This window comes from Pelophylax lessonae, assembly GCF_965119305.1.
Source record: "Pelophylax lessonae genome assembly, chromosome: 10".
NCBI classification, from domain to species: Eukaryota; Metazoa; Chordata; class Amphibia; order Anura; family Ranidae; genus Pelophylax; species Pelophylax lessonae.
The window spans coordinates 184,189,287-184,209,419 of record NC_138777.1 but is presented as its reverse complement, the minus strand read 5'-3'; the positions used below and the strand labels follow the sequence as shown (position 1 = coordinate 184,209,419).

The window sequence follows — 20,133 nt, the reverse complement described above, 5'->3', positions numbered from 1 at the left end:
TTGCTCTACATGAAGATGGCCTAAGCTATAAGAAGATTGCCAAAACCCTGAAACTGAGCTTCAGCACGGTGGCCAGGACCATACAGCGGTTTAACAGGACAGGTACCACTCAAAATAGGCCTCGCCATGGTCAAGGAAAGCAGTTCAGTGCACGTGCTCAGCGTCATATCCAGAGGTTGTCTTTGGTAAATAGATGTATGAGTGCTGCCAGCATTGCTGAAGAGGTTGAAGGGGTGGGAGGTCAGCCTGTCAGTGCTCAGACCATACGCCGCACACTGCATCAAATTGGTCTGCATGGCTGTCATCCCAGAAGGAAGCCTCTTCTAAAGATGATGTACAAGAAAGCCTGCACTTTGCTGAAGAAAAGCAGACTAAGGATTACTGAAACCATGTCCTGTGGTCTGATGAGACCAAAATAATCGTATTTGGTTCAGATGGTGTCAAGTGTGTGTGGTGGAAACCAGGTGAGGAGTACAAAGACAAGTGTGACTTGCTTACAGTCAAGCATGGTGGTGGGAGTGTCATGGTCTGGGGCTGCATGAGAGCTTCCAGCACTGGGGAGCTACAGTTCATTGAGGGAACCATGAATGCCAACATGTACTGTGACATAGTGAAGCAGAGCATGATCCCCTCCCTTCGGAGACTGGATCGCAGGGCAGTATTCCAACATGATAACGACCCCAAATACATCTCCAAGACGACCACTGCCTTGCTAAAGAAGCTGAGGGTAAACGTCATGGACTGGCCAAGCATGTCTCCAGACCTAAACCCTATTGAGCATATGTGGGGCATCCTCAAACAGAAGGTGGAGGAGCGCAAGGTCTCTAACATCCACCAGCTCCGTGATGCCCTCATGAAGAAGTGGAAGAGGACTCCAGAGGCAACCTGTGAAGCTCTGGTGAACTCCATGCCCAAGAGGGTTAAGGCAGTGTTGGAAAATAATGGTGGCCACAAAAACTATTGACAATTTGGGCCCAATTTGGATATTTTAACTTAGGGGTGTACTCACTTGTTGCCAGCGATTTAGACATTAATGGCTGTGTGTTGAGTTATTTTGAGGGGACAGCAAATTTACACTGTTATGCAAGCTGCACACTCACTACTTTACATTGTAGCAAAGTGTAATTTCTTCAGTGTTGTCACATGAAAAGATATAATAAAATATCTACAAAAATTAGAGGGGTGTACTCACTTTTGTGAGATACTGTATATAGCTGGACAACAGGGAATAATAAGTACATGTCGTAAAGCACAGATAATGAAAAAATAATAAAAATATCGGCGTACACTACTATTTGCATAGTACACACTGAATACAAATAATAATAATACACGATTTATATAGTATCAAAAGTTTGCACAGAGCTTTACAATATAAAGGAAGACAGTATCATTACAATACAAATCAAAACAATTCTTCCTTTACAGTTTCTAGTGCAGTATTGGAGGAGATGCAAAGTTTTACCAATAAATATTTTATAATAAATCCTGTACTTTTTGCTGCAGCTATGAGCATGGATGTTGCAGTTGCTGGTGGCTTTTGGGATCCAAATATCTGTCGGCTGTTAGTAAAAAGAATTGCCATTGGCTTAGTTTGCACATAACAGCTGTGACCTTACAATATATATGATCAAAATAAGATCATGAAAACTCTATTTTTACTATTTTACTAATTTCTTGTTTAACAGATTTCAAATGCTAAGTAACTAATGCCTAGTAATATGTTTTGCAGGCTATTCAGGAAAATCCCATACACAGGATTTATTCTGACTGTTTACTTCCTTTATACTTACACTTCTAAGAAGAACCCGGCTCCTGCTAATCTTGGCAGGAATAAATCATAATCACAAGAATTTTGCACCACCCTTTCCTCATTATACAGTGCATCCGGAAAGTATTCACAGCACAAAAATGTCTTCAGCACTGAAGGTCCAAATGCTAAACTTCTACTGACCTGTCTCTGCTGCATGTTATAAAGAGTGTTAATGTCATTCCCCAGCCTCACCTCAGCAGATAGGGTTCAGGCAAGTACCTTATTATCCAATGTACACCAAGCTGTATTAATAAAGATAAAGTTGTACAATAGTAGAAGCCAAAAAGATGAACATAAACTGACCTTGGCACACTGAAGAGGGATAACAAAGCGCTTGCAGGTTGGTGTTGAGGTCATTGCAGTCTCTGGCTTAAGGTTCTGTCTTATATTGGCCATATAAAACATTTCATATAAACTATTGTCCTTGTATGCAACAATGTCGAATACAATATGACCGTCCTCTTCATAAGCATTAATGTGATGGTAAACTACCAAAGAATCAGAATAAAACTTTTCTGTGACTGGCTTTTTGGTTCTCTTGTCAATAATATGAAACCAAGTCTGAAAAAAAGAGAGCAAAATTTTTACGCTGAATATATGTTTATATACTGCATATGAACAGGTGAACCTAATAAAGTGACCGGTGAGTGTGTGTATATATATATATATATATATATATATATATATATATATATATATATATATACATACAGTTCTAGTTATATATTCATTACAAACAATTACAAGTATTTTTATGTATCACTAACATTACCTGAGTGTGTTGGCATCAGACTCCTCTAGTCCTGGTTCCTCAGTTTTTGTCCCTAAGAACTCAGCATGTGGCTTAATGAAGGACCCTTGGCACTCCCCGAATCCCTAACATTAACTGACCCTTAGGCTAACATTCACACCTTAAACTTTCCCTTTCCCTGAACCCTAAAACTTAACCCAACCCCTTAATGAAATTTCAACACATACTGTAACTGTTAACCTGTCCCTGAAACTCATAATCTGAACCTAATATGTAACCTTTAATCTAAAGTTAGGCTTTAGCCTTAACCCTCTGCATTAAAAATTGCTCTTACCCCTAACAATAAACCCCCTGGGACCAAACCCAAACTTCAACTCCTAACACCTTTTTCTAACCTTGACTTAAATGACAAATTCACATTAACTTGAAAAACATCCTCCCAGGCCCCCTCAATAAACACAACTGTGTACCCCACTGCAAGTATTTACTTTACTTGGGGGCAAGGGTACAGCTGATAAACTTTTACAGTGGATGTTTGCTGTATTATTATTGGTTTGTTGGTAAACCGTATGATACTGAATAGCCCTAGAAGCATTCACAATCCCAGAGTGAGCCTTAGCAGAAAGGTTATCCTTAGGACCATAGGCATGGATGATGATCTGTTTGAGTCACCGAAAAACTGAGGCGAGAAAAGCCGACTGCCCTTTACATACAGGGGCCATCAGGGAAGATAACAGGAGATTCAGCCATTCTGCAGTTGCTACATCTAGACAATGAAGGGGGATTTCCATCTGATGCACTGGAGGCGGACAGTGGAATAGAATAACAATGTCCTAATTGAGGTAGAAGGCCGAAGGGGGTTCTGGGCATCAACACCAACTTGTTCCTGTGTAGGATCACAAATGTTTTTTTGCAAGTCAAAGCCACCAGCTCACAAACATACTGTGCAGAGGTAATGTTGACAAGGAAGACAAGCTTGTTAGTAAGAGTGGAAAGGGGAATATCCACGATAAGTTCAAAAGGAGGTTTTTGAAGTGCCAAAAGAACCAAATTCAGATATTCAGACCCCACGGCGATAAAGGTACATGCACAGGGTGAGATACCCGAAAGACACCCTGAAAAAAGGTCTTAATTAGAGAACAGGACCTAGCAGTCTCTGGGACAAGATCACGAGTGTTGAGATGCCCTGGTGGTACTCTAGGCCAACTGTAGATCCAGGCCTGATTGCAGAAAGTAGAGGATTCATCCTACAAGGTATTTCCTGGAATGAAAGCTTCATTCCTCACACTAAGCAAAGAATGTCTTCCACATGCAATGATAGACCTTGTCGGAGATAGACTTCTTGGCTTTTAACATTGAAGAAATCACAAAAATTTGGAGATACCTGTTTCTCTAGATTTGGACTTGAACAGCCATGTCGCTAAAGCAAGTGATCGTGAAGCAGGATGCTAAACCCGTTCTTGACATAGAATGTTCTGATGATCTGGAAGAACCCATGGAGTATCTGACACAAGTCTGATCAGGTCAGACCACATCCTCATGAGCCTATCTGGAGCTATTAATATCACTGTAATGCCCTCCATCTCAATCCTGCAGAGCAGACAAAGAAAGTGTTGCAAGAGAGGAAAGGTGTAGATCAGGTTATACTGATTCCATGGGGCCATCAGAGCATCCACTGCTTCTGACAGAGGATCTCTGTCCCCCGGATACACATCTGTGCAGTTTGTTGTGTAATCTGGACAATAGGAGGTCCACATTTGATGTCTCTCACCTGTGACACAAGTCTCAGAATACCTCTGGTTGTAGAAACTTGCATCCAGGTGCTGCTGACTGAGGATAACAAAGGGAGAGACAGTGTCAGGGCTTACCTTGGTTGAAGTCTGTAGCGCAGAGATGTACGCTCACCCTTGCAGATATCCACAGTCCAAGGTGACCAGATAAGGAAGCCACCTGGGCTGTGAATCTGTGCACGGGGGCTTGGCAGGAAAAGTTCTCCAATTAGCAGTATCGACAGGAATACAAACGGAAGGATAGTCCAGGAACAACCGTAGTCAAAGGATTCCACAAGTCAGGATAAACTCAGAGCAGAGGCAAGGTCAGAAGCCGGAGTCTGGAAAACAAGCTCAGGAGACAAGAACACAGGAACTAAATCTGTCAACCAGGAACAATGAACTGACACTGCTCTCAGGGAGAGGCAGTGTTTTATAACTTGCTTAAATGAGCAATTAGCTTCAGGTGGACAATGAGAGACAGGAGCATACTAAGGTAACGTCCAGCCCCCTAGTGCTGCAGGCACTGCCAAATAAACAAGACTGGATCCATACAAGCTGAAGTGTGGCTCAGAGGTAGGATAACAGGACAGAACATAAAAGTACCCAGGTTCAAATCCCCTGTTAGGTACCTAACAGTGGCCACGCCTGGCTGTCAGTATGGCATGGCAAGAGCTGTGACAGTACCCCCCCTTTAAAGACATCCTTCTTCTTCGCAGAGGTCTTTTTTAGGGGAGGCATTCACAGCTTTTAATGCTTCTTTGAACATCTTCAGATCTTGCTTACGTACCATAGTGCCATTAGACGCAAATGTGCAGTCAGGTGGAAGAACTTCGTCACCAAAGCAGGAAGAAATGAAGGTGCTTGCTAGAAAAGAAGTTTCTTCTGGAAGAGGTTCAGACGTGCCTGGAGCTGGAGGAGGGATTTCCACAGGGGTACTGGTTTAGAAGATTGCCATAGTCAGGATGCCCTTTTCATTCACAGAACGGGGACAGGGCTGGCAGCAACCTTGGCAGTTTCCAGGCTGTGTTTCTGGGAAGGCAGTACGGATCTGCCTGGCAACCACTGGGAGAGCCTTAGGCCTGGATGGACGAGTTGGGCAAAAAGTGATAAAATGTTCCCTCTCTCCCCAATAGAAACAAAGGCCACTGTTTATCCTACGGTCTCTTTCTTTGGAAGACAGCCTGGTGCGCATGGCACCTATCTCAATGGGCTCCTCTTTAACCTCTGCAGGATCAAGGCATTGTGGGGTAGTGTCAGGGTGACAAGGCTGGCTGTTGAAGGCGGACTTGTACCGTAACCAAGCACAGTCATTGTATGCGTATGGGTTTCCTTTTTCTCTAGGTACCTGGGGTCTGCAGGAACCTGGAACAGGCTTGGAAGTAGCTTTCTGGGAGGTAAGACACTGCGAGTCCATGGCAGTTATAAATGACTCCCAATTGTCCAAGATAGCACTTTTTTCCTGCAGATTCTGGTATGCCCATGTATTCATCCGTCCAGAAAGCAGATTGACAGCGGAATAAACCTTGATCAAGTCACTGTATTAGGTCCTGGGCTTAAGGACAAACAGGAGCTCACAATCCATCCGGAATGTTGTAAATGAGGAACGGGAACCGTGGAATCTGTCAGGTAACAGGACATAGGGTTCTGGATGCGCAGGTTCCAGGGCTGGGCATACTGTGCCTTTAAGTATCAGCACTTTTTGCTGCAGCTCGGACATAGTCTGGGCCAGGCTGGATACCTGCTGGGTGAGCTGCTTGCACATCTCTGTGGACTCCATATGGTCAGTTCATTATGTCAGGGCCTACCTTGGTTGGAGTCTGTAGCACAGAGATGTACGCTCACCTTTGCAGATATCTGCAGTCCAAGGTAACCAGGTAAGGAAGCCACCTGGGCTGTGAATCTGTGCATGGGGGGCTTGGCAGGAAAAGTGCTCCAATTAGCAGTATCGGCAGGAATAAAAATGGAAGGATAGTCCAAGAACAACCGTAGTCAAAGGATGCCACAAGTCAGGATAAACACAGAGCGGAGGCAAGGTCAGAAGTAGGAGTCAGTCTGGAAAACAAGCTCAGGAGACAAGAACACAGGAACTAAATCTGTCAACCAGGAACAATGAACTGACACTGCTCTCAGGGAGAGGCAGTGTTTTATACCTTGCTTAAACAAGCAATTAGCTTCAGGTGGACAATGAGAGACAGGAGCATACGCAGGTAAAGTCCAGCCCCTAGTGCTGCAGGCACTGCCAGATTAACAAATGGCTTGATATGAGCTGAGGTGTGGCTCAGAGGTAGGATAACAGGACAGAACATAAAAGTACCCAGGTTCAAATCCTCTGTTAGGTACCCAACGGCAGCCACGTCTGGCCGTCTGTATGGCATGGCGAGAGCCATGACAGACAGCAGCACCAATCTGAGTACAGTATACAAAGTAATAGCGATTTGTTGATAAGTAAGCAACTCACAAGATGAAATAGTAATTAGGCATGTATTAAGCAGTAAACCTCTCTGCATGGGTTCTGTTAACTGTGTTCAATGCTGCCTCCAGTCACGGCCGTGCTGATGGTGTCCAAGGCTCCATGGCTGACGAGAGAACACAGGGCTGACAGCTGTGACATCACTAGATGGGAAGGCAGGAGGCATGGCAATGCGTGTTTGGAGCATGCATGCTCCTTCCTCAGGCCCTGAAGCAGCCATGTCAGTTGTGGTTTTATAGACACACAAGAGCTGGCTGACTATAATAGCCACCATGTTACCTATTTTCTTATTTAATATATTTTTTTATACATTTTTTATTGTACTTAAAAATATTGTATCTGACTAGGTTCATCATATATTTGGTGGCCACATCGTCCCCTGGAACCAGAGTCATTGTACCCCACACCTTTATCAGTTTATGTTTGTGGTATATACAGTATCTCACAAAAGTGAGTACACCCCTCACATGTTTGTAAATATTTTATTTATAGCTTTTGATATGACAACACTGAAGAAATGATACTTTGCTACAATGTAAAGTAGTGAGTGTACAGCTTGTACAACAGTGTAAATAACTCCAGTCAACACACAGTCATTAAAGTCTAAACTGCTGCCAAAAAAAGTGAGTACAACCCTAAGTGAAAATGTCCAAATTGGGCCCAATTAGCCATTTCCCTCCCCCCTCGGTGTCATGTGACTCGTTAGTGTTACAAGGTCTCACGTAATAGTTCTTTTAATTAACGTGTATACACAATGCAGTAGCAAGCTACAGTATCTCTATGTACTATGCAGTATGTCTAGCACTCATACCCAGCCATTCAGGCTGGCACCCATCGTGACAGTCTCCGTAAGGGATTGGCAGGAGGGATTTCCTCAACTTCAAAACCGGACTTCTCAGCCACCAGGTCAGAGATAATCTAGTCTTCATTATCAGGCAGGCAATTTGGTTTTTCAGAGACTGAAGTTGCTCCACAATGCCAAAATGTTGATTTGTACTATTCTGGAGGGAACTGGTTGAATGGGACTGCCCCTGTTGCTGCCTGCAACTCCACAGGAGCCATATCATCCATTAAAGATTTTTGAGACTCTTCATCAGGCGGAGCCTATGTGGCAGATTTTCCAAAGCCCAATAATGTCCCACGCAGATCAGAGACTGATTCTGCAGGGGAAGATATGGAGGCACATTATTGGCCTGTATAATAGTGATTAACCTCTCCCCGATAGAGCTGAGGAGGGAGCCATGCCTAACAGGACTGAGAGACTCTGAGAACTCAAACAGAAGAGAACATTCTATGCTGTCATTGTCAGGCCCTCCAGCACACTGGCAGCAGTGGAATTGTTAGCAGACCATGAGTTGGAAAGACGCATTAAAGAAGGACTGTTTCCCTTGTGTCTGGGATCCAACTTGTTGTGCTGCAAAGGCAGGAACAACAATGCTCAAGGCACAAGACTAAGCCTTGAATACTACAAACTGGCTGCCGGTAGCAGGAGAGGTATAGACAGCAGAAGGTGACCATGTTACTGTAGGTGGGCAGAAAAGACCAACTGGGGAGGAGGCGTGTGTCACTCGAGAAAGGAGCAATGGTGGGAAAGTGTTACCTCACAATGAATGTCAGGAAGAAGACAGCGGAGTGTGCACATGTGCCACTCCACCTAAGTTTATAATGGCACCCATTGACCTCTATTACGAGGTAATAATGGCACCCATTGACCTCTTTTACAAGGTAGCTTCTGCTTTTCACTCTATGAAGCCTACTCACAAATTGGACACTCAGAGAATGGGTCGCACCAGAGGTTGTGCCATAGCCCTGGACCCATAAAACACAGTACACTCAGGTCTAAGAAGTGCAAAAATGTGGGCCCTAGTGCTGAAGGTCACATTCTAAGCTAGCCCTGCAATCTTCCAGTCCAGTTAGGTCCAGGTATGACCTCCCCAAAGATAATGCTGAGGATATGCTGATCCTAAAAGCTGTGTATCGAGACTAGCTCAAGCAGTCTGTAGGAGAATCTTAATTGGGATAAAAACAAAAAATCTTGAAAGTAGGAAACAATAGCTAGCAAAAACAGTTACATTTTTAGTAGAGAAAAGAAGAACATTCTCCTAGGATACTGGCAAAAAATGAGGCATTCTGAGAGAGGGAGAGATTATTTTGGCTGGTCACTGTTTTTTTGTTTGCCAGTGTCCACAGCCTTCTGTAGGTGACAGTATAACCCAATTGTCTGAATCCTGTGTTCCTCAATCAATGAGACAGAAACGTTTTAACATAAAGTAGGGAAGTTTAAAAACCCATACTAGGTAGTTTGTTGTTTACCTTTATGTTCTGTCCCACAGACTCTACAGGCAGTTAGAGGAAATTTCCCAAAGTGAGAGTATTCCCCCTCTTAGACAGCTGTCCCTGCAACTGGTTTCCCAAATGGAAAATTTCTCCATTAGGGGTGCATGGAGCATCCAATTGGGTCCTTCTGAAAAACTGACAGGCGGACCTGATGGGAAGCCCCATGTGAAAGAATGGTCACCAGTACAAATAAAGGTGTGAATCTCTCAAATGGGGACACAGACCGCAATAAAAACTTTACAGATGGTCTAACCCTTCCCAAAAAGACCCATTCAGACCTATGCGTTATGGAAACGCAAATGCAGCAATACATTTACTGTGATGAGTGGATTCTCAACACACTAAACCAATGCACCACAAGTGCACTTACATTAAAGCACACCACAATGCATCATATTGGACTGCCATGCAATGTGGTGTGCTGATTCAGAAAAAAAGTATTGTTTCAATTTCAGGTCAGTTAGCAACCTGTTCAAATAAATAGGACTGCCTTAATGCAAGGCACATGCACTACCGTATTGCAAAGGCCTGAATAAGATTTACATGGGAGTACTGCAGTGTATACCCTTGCAAGGGCCGTGTTTACCCACATGGGGATGCACAGGTTATCCATGCATGTCTATGCAGGCAGTCCCATTAATGTCAATTGTTATACTGAGGCTAGGGATGATCGAACTTTTGAAAAGTTCGGTTCGACCAGAACACCCGAACTTCCCAAAAGTTCGGGTCTGGATTCCAGAACCCCATTGAAATCAATGGGACCCCAACTTCGGTAATCAAAAAACACCATTTTGAAGCCCTAAAACCCAATAAATGCCCCTAAAAAGTGCCTAGGGTTCTGGGTCATGCCCCAGGGACTATTAATCACACAAAAAAAAGTTCTTAAAAATTGTAATTTTTGATAGAGAGCCAATTATTGAAAAAATTTTAGAAAAAAAATTAGATTTCTTTGGATTTAGTGTCTGGGGGGTCTAAAAAGTGTACCTGTGAAGTTTCAGCTCTGTAGCATGTCCAGAACCAGAAGAAAAAAGATTGTTTGTCTTAGAATTGCAGTAGAGCAGGGATATGGCTCCGCTATTTTCACTCCTGGCCGTTTTTTTTGCAAGCGTTTATTGGGCTTTTTTGTGGACGTCTTTGGAGGCAGGCATGACATCTGAACTTCTGTGTAGGGGTATATATACACAAACACACATATATGTACGTATATATACACATACACACATATAGGTATGATAGGAGCGGAGCCCTATGCCTGCAACTGCAAATAATTTCATTAGCGCAGGCATAGGGTTCCGCTACTTTCACACCTATATGAGTGTATGTGTATATATACATATATGTGTGTGTGTGTATATATACCCCTACACAGAAGTTCAGATGTCATGCCTGCCTCCAAAGACATCCACAAAAAAGCCCAATAAACGCCTGCAACAAAAACGGCCAGGTGTGACAGGAGCGGAGACATATCCCTGCTCTACTGCAATTCTAAGACAAATGATCTTTTTTCTATGGAGGTCACCCTGACATGGAAGAGTTTGGTCACCCTGCCATAGCAGTCAGAGTCAGTTCACCCTACACTACAGTCACCCTGACACTTAACACATTCCCTACAGAAACTAGATTATTAAATCTAACTATAGTGGAAAATAGTACCCTAACTACACTAGATATCCCTTTCCTCACACTAATAATTGCTAAATGACACTTTTGAAGCAGGAGTAACAGAACTGCTTCCACTCTCTTCCACAGCCCCTGTATTACAGTGCTAGAGATTTGGCTGGGCTATCTTATATACTGGGGGGCGTATTCACTACTGATTGGCCTCTGGACACCCTAGTCACTCCAATCACATCCCTAGCATCCTCCTGCCCCCTCAGTTGGCTTTTACTGATGGTTCTGGTCCAATCACAGGCTTTTAAAGCCCAGTTCCTGTCCCATTGCATTTTGGTCGGTTCTGGTTGCCGAATTCCGAACTTTTTCCGCAAAAAGTTCGGAATTCGGCCGAATTTCGAACAGTCAATGTTCGGGTCGAACCGATGGTCGACCGGAACCGTTCGATCATCCCTAACTGAGGCTACATGGGCACAAATGATATGACATCCACACCAAAAGCATATTGTCTGCTGGGTGCAGTGGCTGTATCCTTGCAGCTGCTGCGTCCTAATTGACATAAATGGAACTCCCTGCATAGGGATGCACGGAATACTTATGAATCTAAGTTCAGGATAAACATGGCCTTTGCATGGGTGTACACTGTAGTATGCCTATGTGAACAAGGCCTAAATTGTCTCCTACAACAGCTTTAGAATTATTACTTGTTCGCAATGCTAAAGCATTGTGCCAAAAACTAGCTGATTTCCATTTAAACTGGAAAGCCCCTTTATATTCTCAAATATAACTAATTATTTGAAATGCATCTGTGAATCAAGTTCCTTTTTCTAACATTTAAACATTTTAAATCCTGCAGTACATTTAGCTAAGCATGTGGCTCATGTATTCCATATTTGTAGATGCCCTGGATCATACCTTGTCATCTTTATTGAAGCTAATGCATGAAGCCCAGTTAACATTGCGGAAGTAGGCAGTTGCAAGTTTCATAATTTCCAGCTTTAAGGGCTGTTCTATGAAGATGATGTAATTCTCTGTCATACCAAAGCTATGGTAGTAGCTGGGGCTTAGAAGATGATGGGCAGTAATGGAGCATAGAACCTCAGCATTCTTCAATGGAGACTTGTTATTATCTACAACAGAATAATGTCACATAAACATTTTTATTTCTATTACAACTATGTTATAAAATTAAAGCTGTAGCTCAGGGGCCAGCAAACTTTTCCACATTAAGGCCCCTTTCACACAGGGAGTCCCTCAGGCGGACTCCGTTTTTCTCAGCGGGGGATCGCTGAGCAGGAGAATGGCAGCTGTGTTTCCGCACTATGTGCGGAGACAGAGCTGTCAGGTCCCGTTGTTCTCTATGGGGGAATTAGATGGGAACAGACCGTCTGTCCGTTCTCATCCAATCCCATCCGATACTATCCACTGCATGGATGGAAAATAGGGTTTCCATCTGTCCAGATTTGACGGATCAGATGTCAGCGGACATGTCTCCGCTGACATCCGATGCCCCATAGAGATACATGAGGCATCCGTTCAGATTCGCCAAAAAAATGGACAGGCGGATCTGAACGGTCCGCCTGTGTGAAAGGGGCCTAAGTGTCGTGTTCACAAGGATTAGACAACCTGCAGCCAGTGAACGGTACTGCATTGTAGACATAGATTGTTTTACATTTTTGCAATCATAGTTTTACTGCTAAGGACAAGTTAAACTCATTATTCATATTCAATCTCTGCATGCACTTCAGACCTTAAGCCGGAGATACATGGATTGAAATTCAACCAGTTCATCAAGGACCAGCCGATTTGTGATCCATGTATGGGCAGGCTGATTGTACTTAAGTCGATCTATCAATAGACTTGAGTACCACCATTCTGTTTGATTTTTGGCATGCGATTACTGCTGGCAGCTATAGCCGCTAGTAGTGATCATTGTGGTCTGGAAGGCTCCCCGCGTCCCCAAGCCAGCAGAACACAATAGCGCTGCGGGGGCACTCCCCCCATCAACAACAAATGTATTGATGGGGACGAGCAATTTTCTTTCCTTCCACCCTTGGTTTTAATTTAAATTAATACTAAGAATCATATTATCCAGATTCCATTAAATTGTCAGTAAGGCCCCTTTCACACTAGTGCGACTTGTCCTGCGATTTTGGACCGCAAAATTGCATGACGAGTCGTTTTCCATTATTTCCAATGAGCCCCATTCATATCAGTGCGTTTTGAAGTCGCACCGACTTCAAAGTAGTTCCTGCACTACTTTGCCACTATTTGATTGCGTTTTGAGCCATAGCCATAGTCATTGCTTTCAAAATCACATCAAAATCGCGGCAAAGTCACGCCAAAATTGCGCCGCAAAATCGCAGTAAAATCGCGTTGCATAAGTGTGAAAGGGGCCTAAGTGAATTTAATTTAAAAGAAGCTATTAGGTTGAGTGGTTTGCTCCATCTTACCTGCAGCTACAGGAGGAACCTTAAACAACAAGTATTTTGTTTTCCCTTTGTCAACAATTGATGTTCCCATATTTATTGTGTTGCCAGCACTGTCATAATGTGGATGAGATGTGGCCAAATTAACCGTAACATACTTCACATAGTCTACCTGCAAAAAAGCCAAATTCTAAAAGATTAGGAATAGTTAGATATGACATCTATCTATCTATCTATCTATCTATCTATCTATCTATCTATCTATCTATCTATCTATCTATCTATCTATCTATCTATCTATCTATCTATCTATCTATCTATCTATCTATCTATCTATCCATCTTTATATCCATGTTGTTCTTTTGCATTCATTATTATTTCTGTACTCTTGATTACCGAAAAGCGATTTATGCACATGATTTCTCATAGCCACCACCCTGACGAAGGGTACTGTCCCGAAACGCGTTGGGTGCGTTGGAAACCAGTGCTTTATCACTATTTCTCAGTGATCAGGATATGATTTTATATCCCTTTTTTTGTATTATATATTATTTTTCTATGCATGTACACATGTATACTTGTGATTTTAACTTGAAATATTAAATGTATACCTTTTACACATTTTTGTGGTGTTCCTTTGGCCTTTAAAATCCCGTTACCCATAGGGGGGTTTCCTTTTGTTTATCTTTATATCCACTAGGGACATTTGCCCTCACTTCCTGTCCCAGAGATACAACAGGAATTTAGATGAATGCTCCCAAAGTAAAAAGAAATCCCACCTTTGACATTTGTTACCAGAACCAGTAGCCTCACTGGGAGATTTTTAATCCACTCTTTTCCTGGCAACAACTGTAAAATATCAGATTTTCTTTTACTTTCTGTCCCAGTATCAACAGTCATCAGGACAAAAACATGAGTTCTAACTGGTAGTCAACTTGCTATAGAGGGCCTCAGCTGTAGTGCCAGGCATTTGATGTAGATAAGAGAGTGCTGAATGAAAGTAAGAGATTTAACGAATGCTGCAGCACCTACAGATGGGGCACACTTTATTTTGACTGTGAAATTATACAATTCAATTTTGGTATTCTGTGATCAATCTACTGATCTTCCTTGAGCTAGGAATTTTAAAGAAAAATTGCATACTGTGTCCCAACTTTTTTTTATACATTTATCGATTATATACCGAAATTATGCACTTTTGCTTTAGGGGATATCATTGACCTAGTTAATTTGGGAATTATAAGAATCTGCGCTAATCATTACATATTGATTATATACCGTCTTTGAGATGAGTTCTCTAGCTATGCTGGGAACACAGTGTGCTCTCCTCCAATGATCAGACTTGTCCTGAAACTTCCTCGCTGCACAGCTATTCACTGGGAAGCTCAATGTACTGCAGTTTCTCCTCCTCCCAGCTCTTATGCAGCTGAGAACAGAGGATCTGACATCATTTATAAAAAGGGAAAAGGTATTTATAATGTTTTTTTTTTTTTTTAAACCTATACAAAAATGTGTTGCCTTTCATTTCTATTTTAAACCGAATGGGTTGTTTGACAAGGTGATCGTTTACAATCACTTTAAGCACTCCTGGGTCATTTTGCATGTACAAAATGTCTAAGTTTTGTTTTGCCTATTTGTGCAACAGTATATCTTATTTCTATTCAGATTGCAAATACTTTCTTGTTATGGAAGTTTAAATGGTTTCTTGATCAATGATCATATACTGGCCTTGGGAGAAGGTGGTATTAGAGAACTTCTGAAAAAACAGGAAGTTCAGTGGATCTATTACCTGGAGACATTACAACCACAAAGTTTAATTGTGAATTTGGATTTGTATATAAGTTTATGATTTATTTGCATCACATGTAGTATTATTTTTGGTTTTCACTTTTGACACTCTTGAATTGTTTTGCATGTACAATTTGGATGCAGTGCTTCTATGTCCTATTTCGCCTGGGTATTTCTACACCTGTATACCTTGTTCTCTGTATCTGATCTTTAGGATTGCATAAATGTCCTTGTTACCAATGGTATGGACAATTTATATAGTAATCTGTCTTAATTCCAGTCCCCTACGGATATATACACTATATTACCAAAAGTATTGGAACGCCTGCCTTTACACGCACATGAACTTTAATGGCATCCCAGTCTTAGTCTGTAGGGTTCAATATTGAGTTGGCCCATTCCTTGCAGCTATAACAGCGTAAAAGTTTCTGGGAAGGCTGTCCACAAGGTTTAGGAGTGTGTCTATGGGAATGTTTGAACATTCTTCCAGAAGCGCATTTGTGAGGTCAGGCACTGATGTTGGGGAAGATTCCTGGCTTGCAGTCTCTGCTCTAGTATATCCCAAAGGTGTTCTATGGGGTGGAGGTCAGGGCTCTGTGCAGGCCAGTACAGTTCCTCCACCCTGTACTTGCTCATCCATGTCTTTATGGACCTTGCTTTGTGCACTGGTGTGCAGTCATGTTGGAACAGGAAGGGGCCATCCCCAAACTGTTCCCACAAAGCTGGGAGCAAAAATTTGTCCAAAATGTCTAGGTATGCTGACACCTTAAGATTTCCCTTCACACCAACTAAATGATTTGGACCAGTGCATAAAGCAAGGTCTATAAAGACATGGATGAGCGATTTTGGGGCGGAGGGACTTGACTAACCTGCACAGAGTACTGACCTCAACCCAATAGAACACCTTTGGGATGAATTAGAGTGGAGACTGCGAGCCAGGCCTTCTCTCCAATATCAGTGCCTGACCTTACAAATGCGCTTCTGAAATAATGGTCAAACATTCCCATAAACACACTCCTAAACCTTGTGGACACCCTTCCCAGAAGAGTTGAAGCTGTTATAGCCGCAAGGATTGGGCCAACTCAATTTTGAACCCTACGGACTAAGACTGGGATTCCATTAAAGTTTCTGTGGGTGTAAAGGCAGGTTTCCCAATACTTTTGACAATATAGTATATGTTTCTCTTTCTAATGGGTTCCTTTATATATAAATGTAGCCCTAATGAAGGCCTGGGATAGGGCTGAAATGGATGCTGATAGTTACATTGTCTATTATTTTGAACAGCATAAATATAATTAAAATGCTTCATTCTTATTACAATAACTATTGTTAATTGCAATGTTGTATTTGTATCAATAGTAAACAGAGGCACTCTGCCACCTTCTGGCGGCAGTGACAACTACAGTGTCATCTGTGGGCTAAAATCTATTTTGTTAATGAAGCCTCCAGCCTGCAGGGACCACTACAACAGAGCTGAGTGCTGACAGTAATCACATGATCAGTAGGGATGATCGAACGGTTCGGGTCGACCATCGGTTCGGCCCGAACATTGGGTGTTCGAGGTTCGGCCGAATTTAGAACTTTTTGCCCAAAAAGTTCGGAATTCGGCAACCAGAACCGCCCAAAATGCAATGCTTCAGGAAATGGGCTTTAAAAGCCCGTGATTGGACCAGAACCATTAGCAAAAGCCAATTGAGGGGGCAGGAGAATGCTAGGAATGTGATTGGAGTGACTAGGGGGTCCCTAGACCAATCATTAGTGAATACGCCCCCCAGTATATAAGATCGCCCCCGCCAAATTCCTAGCATTCTTATACTGGACATGGAAGAGAGTGGAAGCAGTTCTGTTAATTTTACTTTAAAAGTGTCATTTAGCTATTTTTAGTGTGAGGAAAGGGATATCTAGTGTAGTTAGAGTGCTCCTTTACACTTAAGTTAGCTTCAAAAAATTAGTTTCTGTAGGGAAAGTATGAAGTGCCAGGGTGACCGTAATGTAGTGTAGGGGAAACTGACTGCCATGGCAGGCTGACCAAACCCTTCCATACCAGGGTGACCGTAATGTAGTGTAGGGGAAACTGACTGCCATGGCAGGCTGACCAAACCCTTCCATACCAGGGTGACCGTAATGTAGTGTAGGGGAAACTGACTGCCATGGCAGGCTGACCAAACCCTTCCATACCAGGGTGACCGTAATGTAGTGTAGGGGAAACTGATTGCCATGGCAGGCTGACCAAACCCTTCCATACCAGGGTGACCGTAATGTAGTGTAGGGGAAACTGACTGCCATGGCAGGCTGACCAAACCCTTCCATACCAGGGTGACCGTAATGTAGTGTAGGGTGAACTGACAGTGACTGCCATGGCAGGGTGACCAAACCCTTCCATGTCAGGGTGACCGCAATAGAGAAATGATTATTTCTCTGAATAGCTTCGGAACACCATTATGGCTTCTCACCAGCAAGCATTTTTTATGCTGCAGGGGCTGCCACTGTCAGTGCTTTTTTGAGGACATGTTTGATGTCAGACATGACATCTGAACATGTGTATAGGGGGTATATATACACATATATGTCTGAATATATACCCCTAGACATATATAGGTGTGATAGTAGCAGAAATAAATGCTTGCGCTAATGAAATCATTTACAGTAATATATTTCTGCTACTATCACACCTATATATGTCTAGGGGTATATATTCAGACATATATGTGTATATATACCCCCTATACACATGTTCAGATGTTTTGCCTGCCTCAAAAGAACCCAAAAAAATGCCAAAAAAACACTAGCGTCAAAAAAAAAATGCCCAGGTGTGTTTTTGCTGGCATTTTTTGGGGGGTTTTAGAGGCAGGCAAAACATCAGAACTTGTGCACAGTACCACTATACACAAGTTCAGATGTTTTTCCTGACTGAAAAGAACCCCAAAAAATGCCTTCTATTAAACCGGGAGAGAAGCTAACTACCTGTCCTGAAAGAAAGTGTTCTAATACAAACAATCTTTTTTTTTCTGGTTCTGGACATGCTACAGAGCTGAAACTTCACATGCACACCTTTTAGACCCCCCAGATACGAAATTCAAAGTAAAAATCAAAAAATCTCTTTTTTTTTTTTTTTTTTTCAATAATTGGCTTTTTTATCAAAAATGACAATTTTTAAGAACTTTTTTTGTGTGATTAATAGTTAATGGGGCATGACCCAGAACCCTGGGCACTTTTTAGGGGCGTTTATTGGGTTTTAGGGCTTAAAAATTGTGTTTTTTGATTACCGAAGTTCGGGTCCCATTGATTTCAATGGGGTTCTGAAATCCGGGCCGAACTTTCAGGAAGTTCGGATGTTCTGGCCGAACCGAACTTTTCAAAAGTTCGATCATCCCTAATGATCAGCAATCACTTTGGATGGCAAACCCTAGCAGCCCAACATTTGCATTATGTGTTATAGGCCAATTTTTTGGAGTGTTCTATTACAAACTAATCTGAGGAGCTGATGGAGCCGGCAGCTGAACCATGCACCAGAATATGAGGCTATTAGGGACGCTTGCACGCTCATTTCCCTTCTGTACAATGTACACTAAACGGAAGTCTTACATCATTATATATAGAGAAGGCAGTCAGTTAAGAGCTGGTTAATATAATGAGTATAATGTAATTCTAATCTACAAAGTAGAAAAATAAACAGTTATTACACCTAAATACCTTTTCTAGGGTATCCAACGTCTGTGGATCAATTTTTCTGATAAAGTTGGTTTCAGAAGAAGCATAATAATCATCTCCAAACTTTATGATGTTGATTAAGCAATTATCAGTGAACTCAGGCACCACATGTGACAGGTACGTGAAGGCTCTGTTATGTAAGCGATAAAGCATTAAAGGTGGAATGCGATGGTTTTTAATTACTAATCCTATAGTTATTAGTGGCTAGAGCATTTATAACTGCATGGAAATAGTAAGTAATACAGCCTCCTCTGAAATCCCCTATACCTAAAAAGTGTTTAACCCTTTCAGTGTAAGGGGTGGGGGGGGGGCATTGCAGGAGTTAATTTTTTCTTGTGCTTAGAGTTTTAAGGCCTCCTTCACTCTGTGCATTGCCAACCATTCAGAGTGGTACGCCAATGCACTATTATAGCATATGCCATTGGTCCCAATGGCTAGGTCTGCTGTTTAATAACAAGAGTTGTGTTAATGTGTTAGGTGTTGGGTAAAGCTATGGGTATAATGATGGAGGCTCGGGCTGCTGCCAGATGAGAATTTCTGCAGCAGATGTTAAGTTCTAAAACTTAGTTTGCAAGTTACTGCTGCTCATAGCTAAGTTTTGACCACAGATTTGCCCCTTTCAGTAAGTGGAGGAAATCAAAACGGGCCCAGTCATTAAAAGAAGATAAATACTTTTTTCACAGGTTAAAACTCTTCTGCATCCTTAATCTCCTACTGCTGCAGGTTATTGACACTTTCATGAGTGTCAAATCCTTGCTTACCCTTAGGATGCTGTGGATCCTCTTGCCAACTCCTACATCACTATGAGTCATAGGGGCTGGCGGGAGGAACCAAAGCGCACGGGGGGGCAGGTAATCAGCACACCCACAAGTGACACAACCAAGACATTGGTTGCCAGAAAGGTAGTATATGCCTTCTACTTACAAGCTAGGCTTAGTATTATTTACTCCAACTACAAACAGGGTCACTTTAAAGTATCGACACATGAAAGCAATAGAAGCGAACAGTTTGCAACTTACTTAGCGAAGATATTTTTGCAGGGGTCTGGATAAGCCATGGTGCCAAATTCTGACACCACTATTCTCTTGGACTCCATGTTGGAGTTATAGGTGTCACTACGCAGGAATTTACTTCTGTAGTATACTTCACCTGCAAAAAAAAATGATGCAACAATACAATATATTGCATTAATGAAATTTCTTATTTTGACTTCATCTTTGTATTTGTTTGGAGTTCAGCTTTAATCTTAGATTGGCCAGAACACCAGGTGTTTGGCTCTTGCACATGATCAGATCTGCCTGTCCATTTTTTCAGGCGGACCCGATCGTCCCACCCATTTTCCTCTATGGGGAGGTGGATGTCTGCGAACGTGTCCTCTGACATCCGCCTGGCATCTGATCTGACAAAATACACTGAAAACAGACGTATGGCGATACGTTCACCATCCGTCC

General features: G+C 42.4%; 1 protein-coding gene across 1 annotated transcript in view; it reads right to left on the bottom strand.

Moving 5' to 3' along the window:
* LOC309565011 (beta,beta-carotene 15,15'-dioxygenase-like) overlaps positions 1–20,133 on the bottom strand; it is a 50,854-nt gene that overhangs the window by 12,928 nt on the left and 17,793 nt on the right. Inside the window, exons 3-7 of the mRNA XM_082269743.1 lie at positions 19,702–19,831; positions 18,665–18,812; positions 13,208–13,355; positions 11,670–11,884; positions 2,117–2,374 (exon numbers count right to left, since the gene is read on the bottom strand). Coding sequence (XP_082125869.1) covers positions 2,117–2,374; positions 11,670–11,884; positions 13,208–13,355; positions 18,665–18,812; positions 19,702–19,831 — 899 coding nt within the window. The remainder of the gene's footprint in view (positions 1–2,116; positions 2,375–11,669; positions 11,885–13,207; positions 13,356–18,664; positions 18,813–19,701; positions 19,832–20,133) is intronic.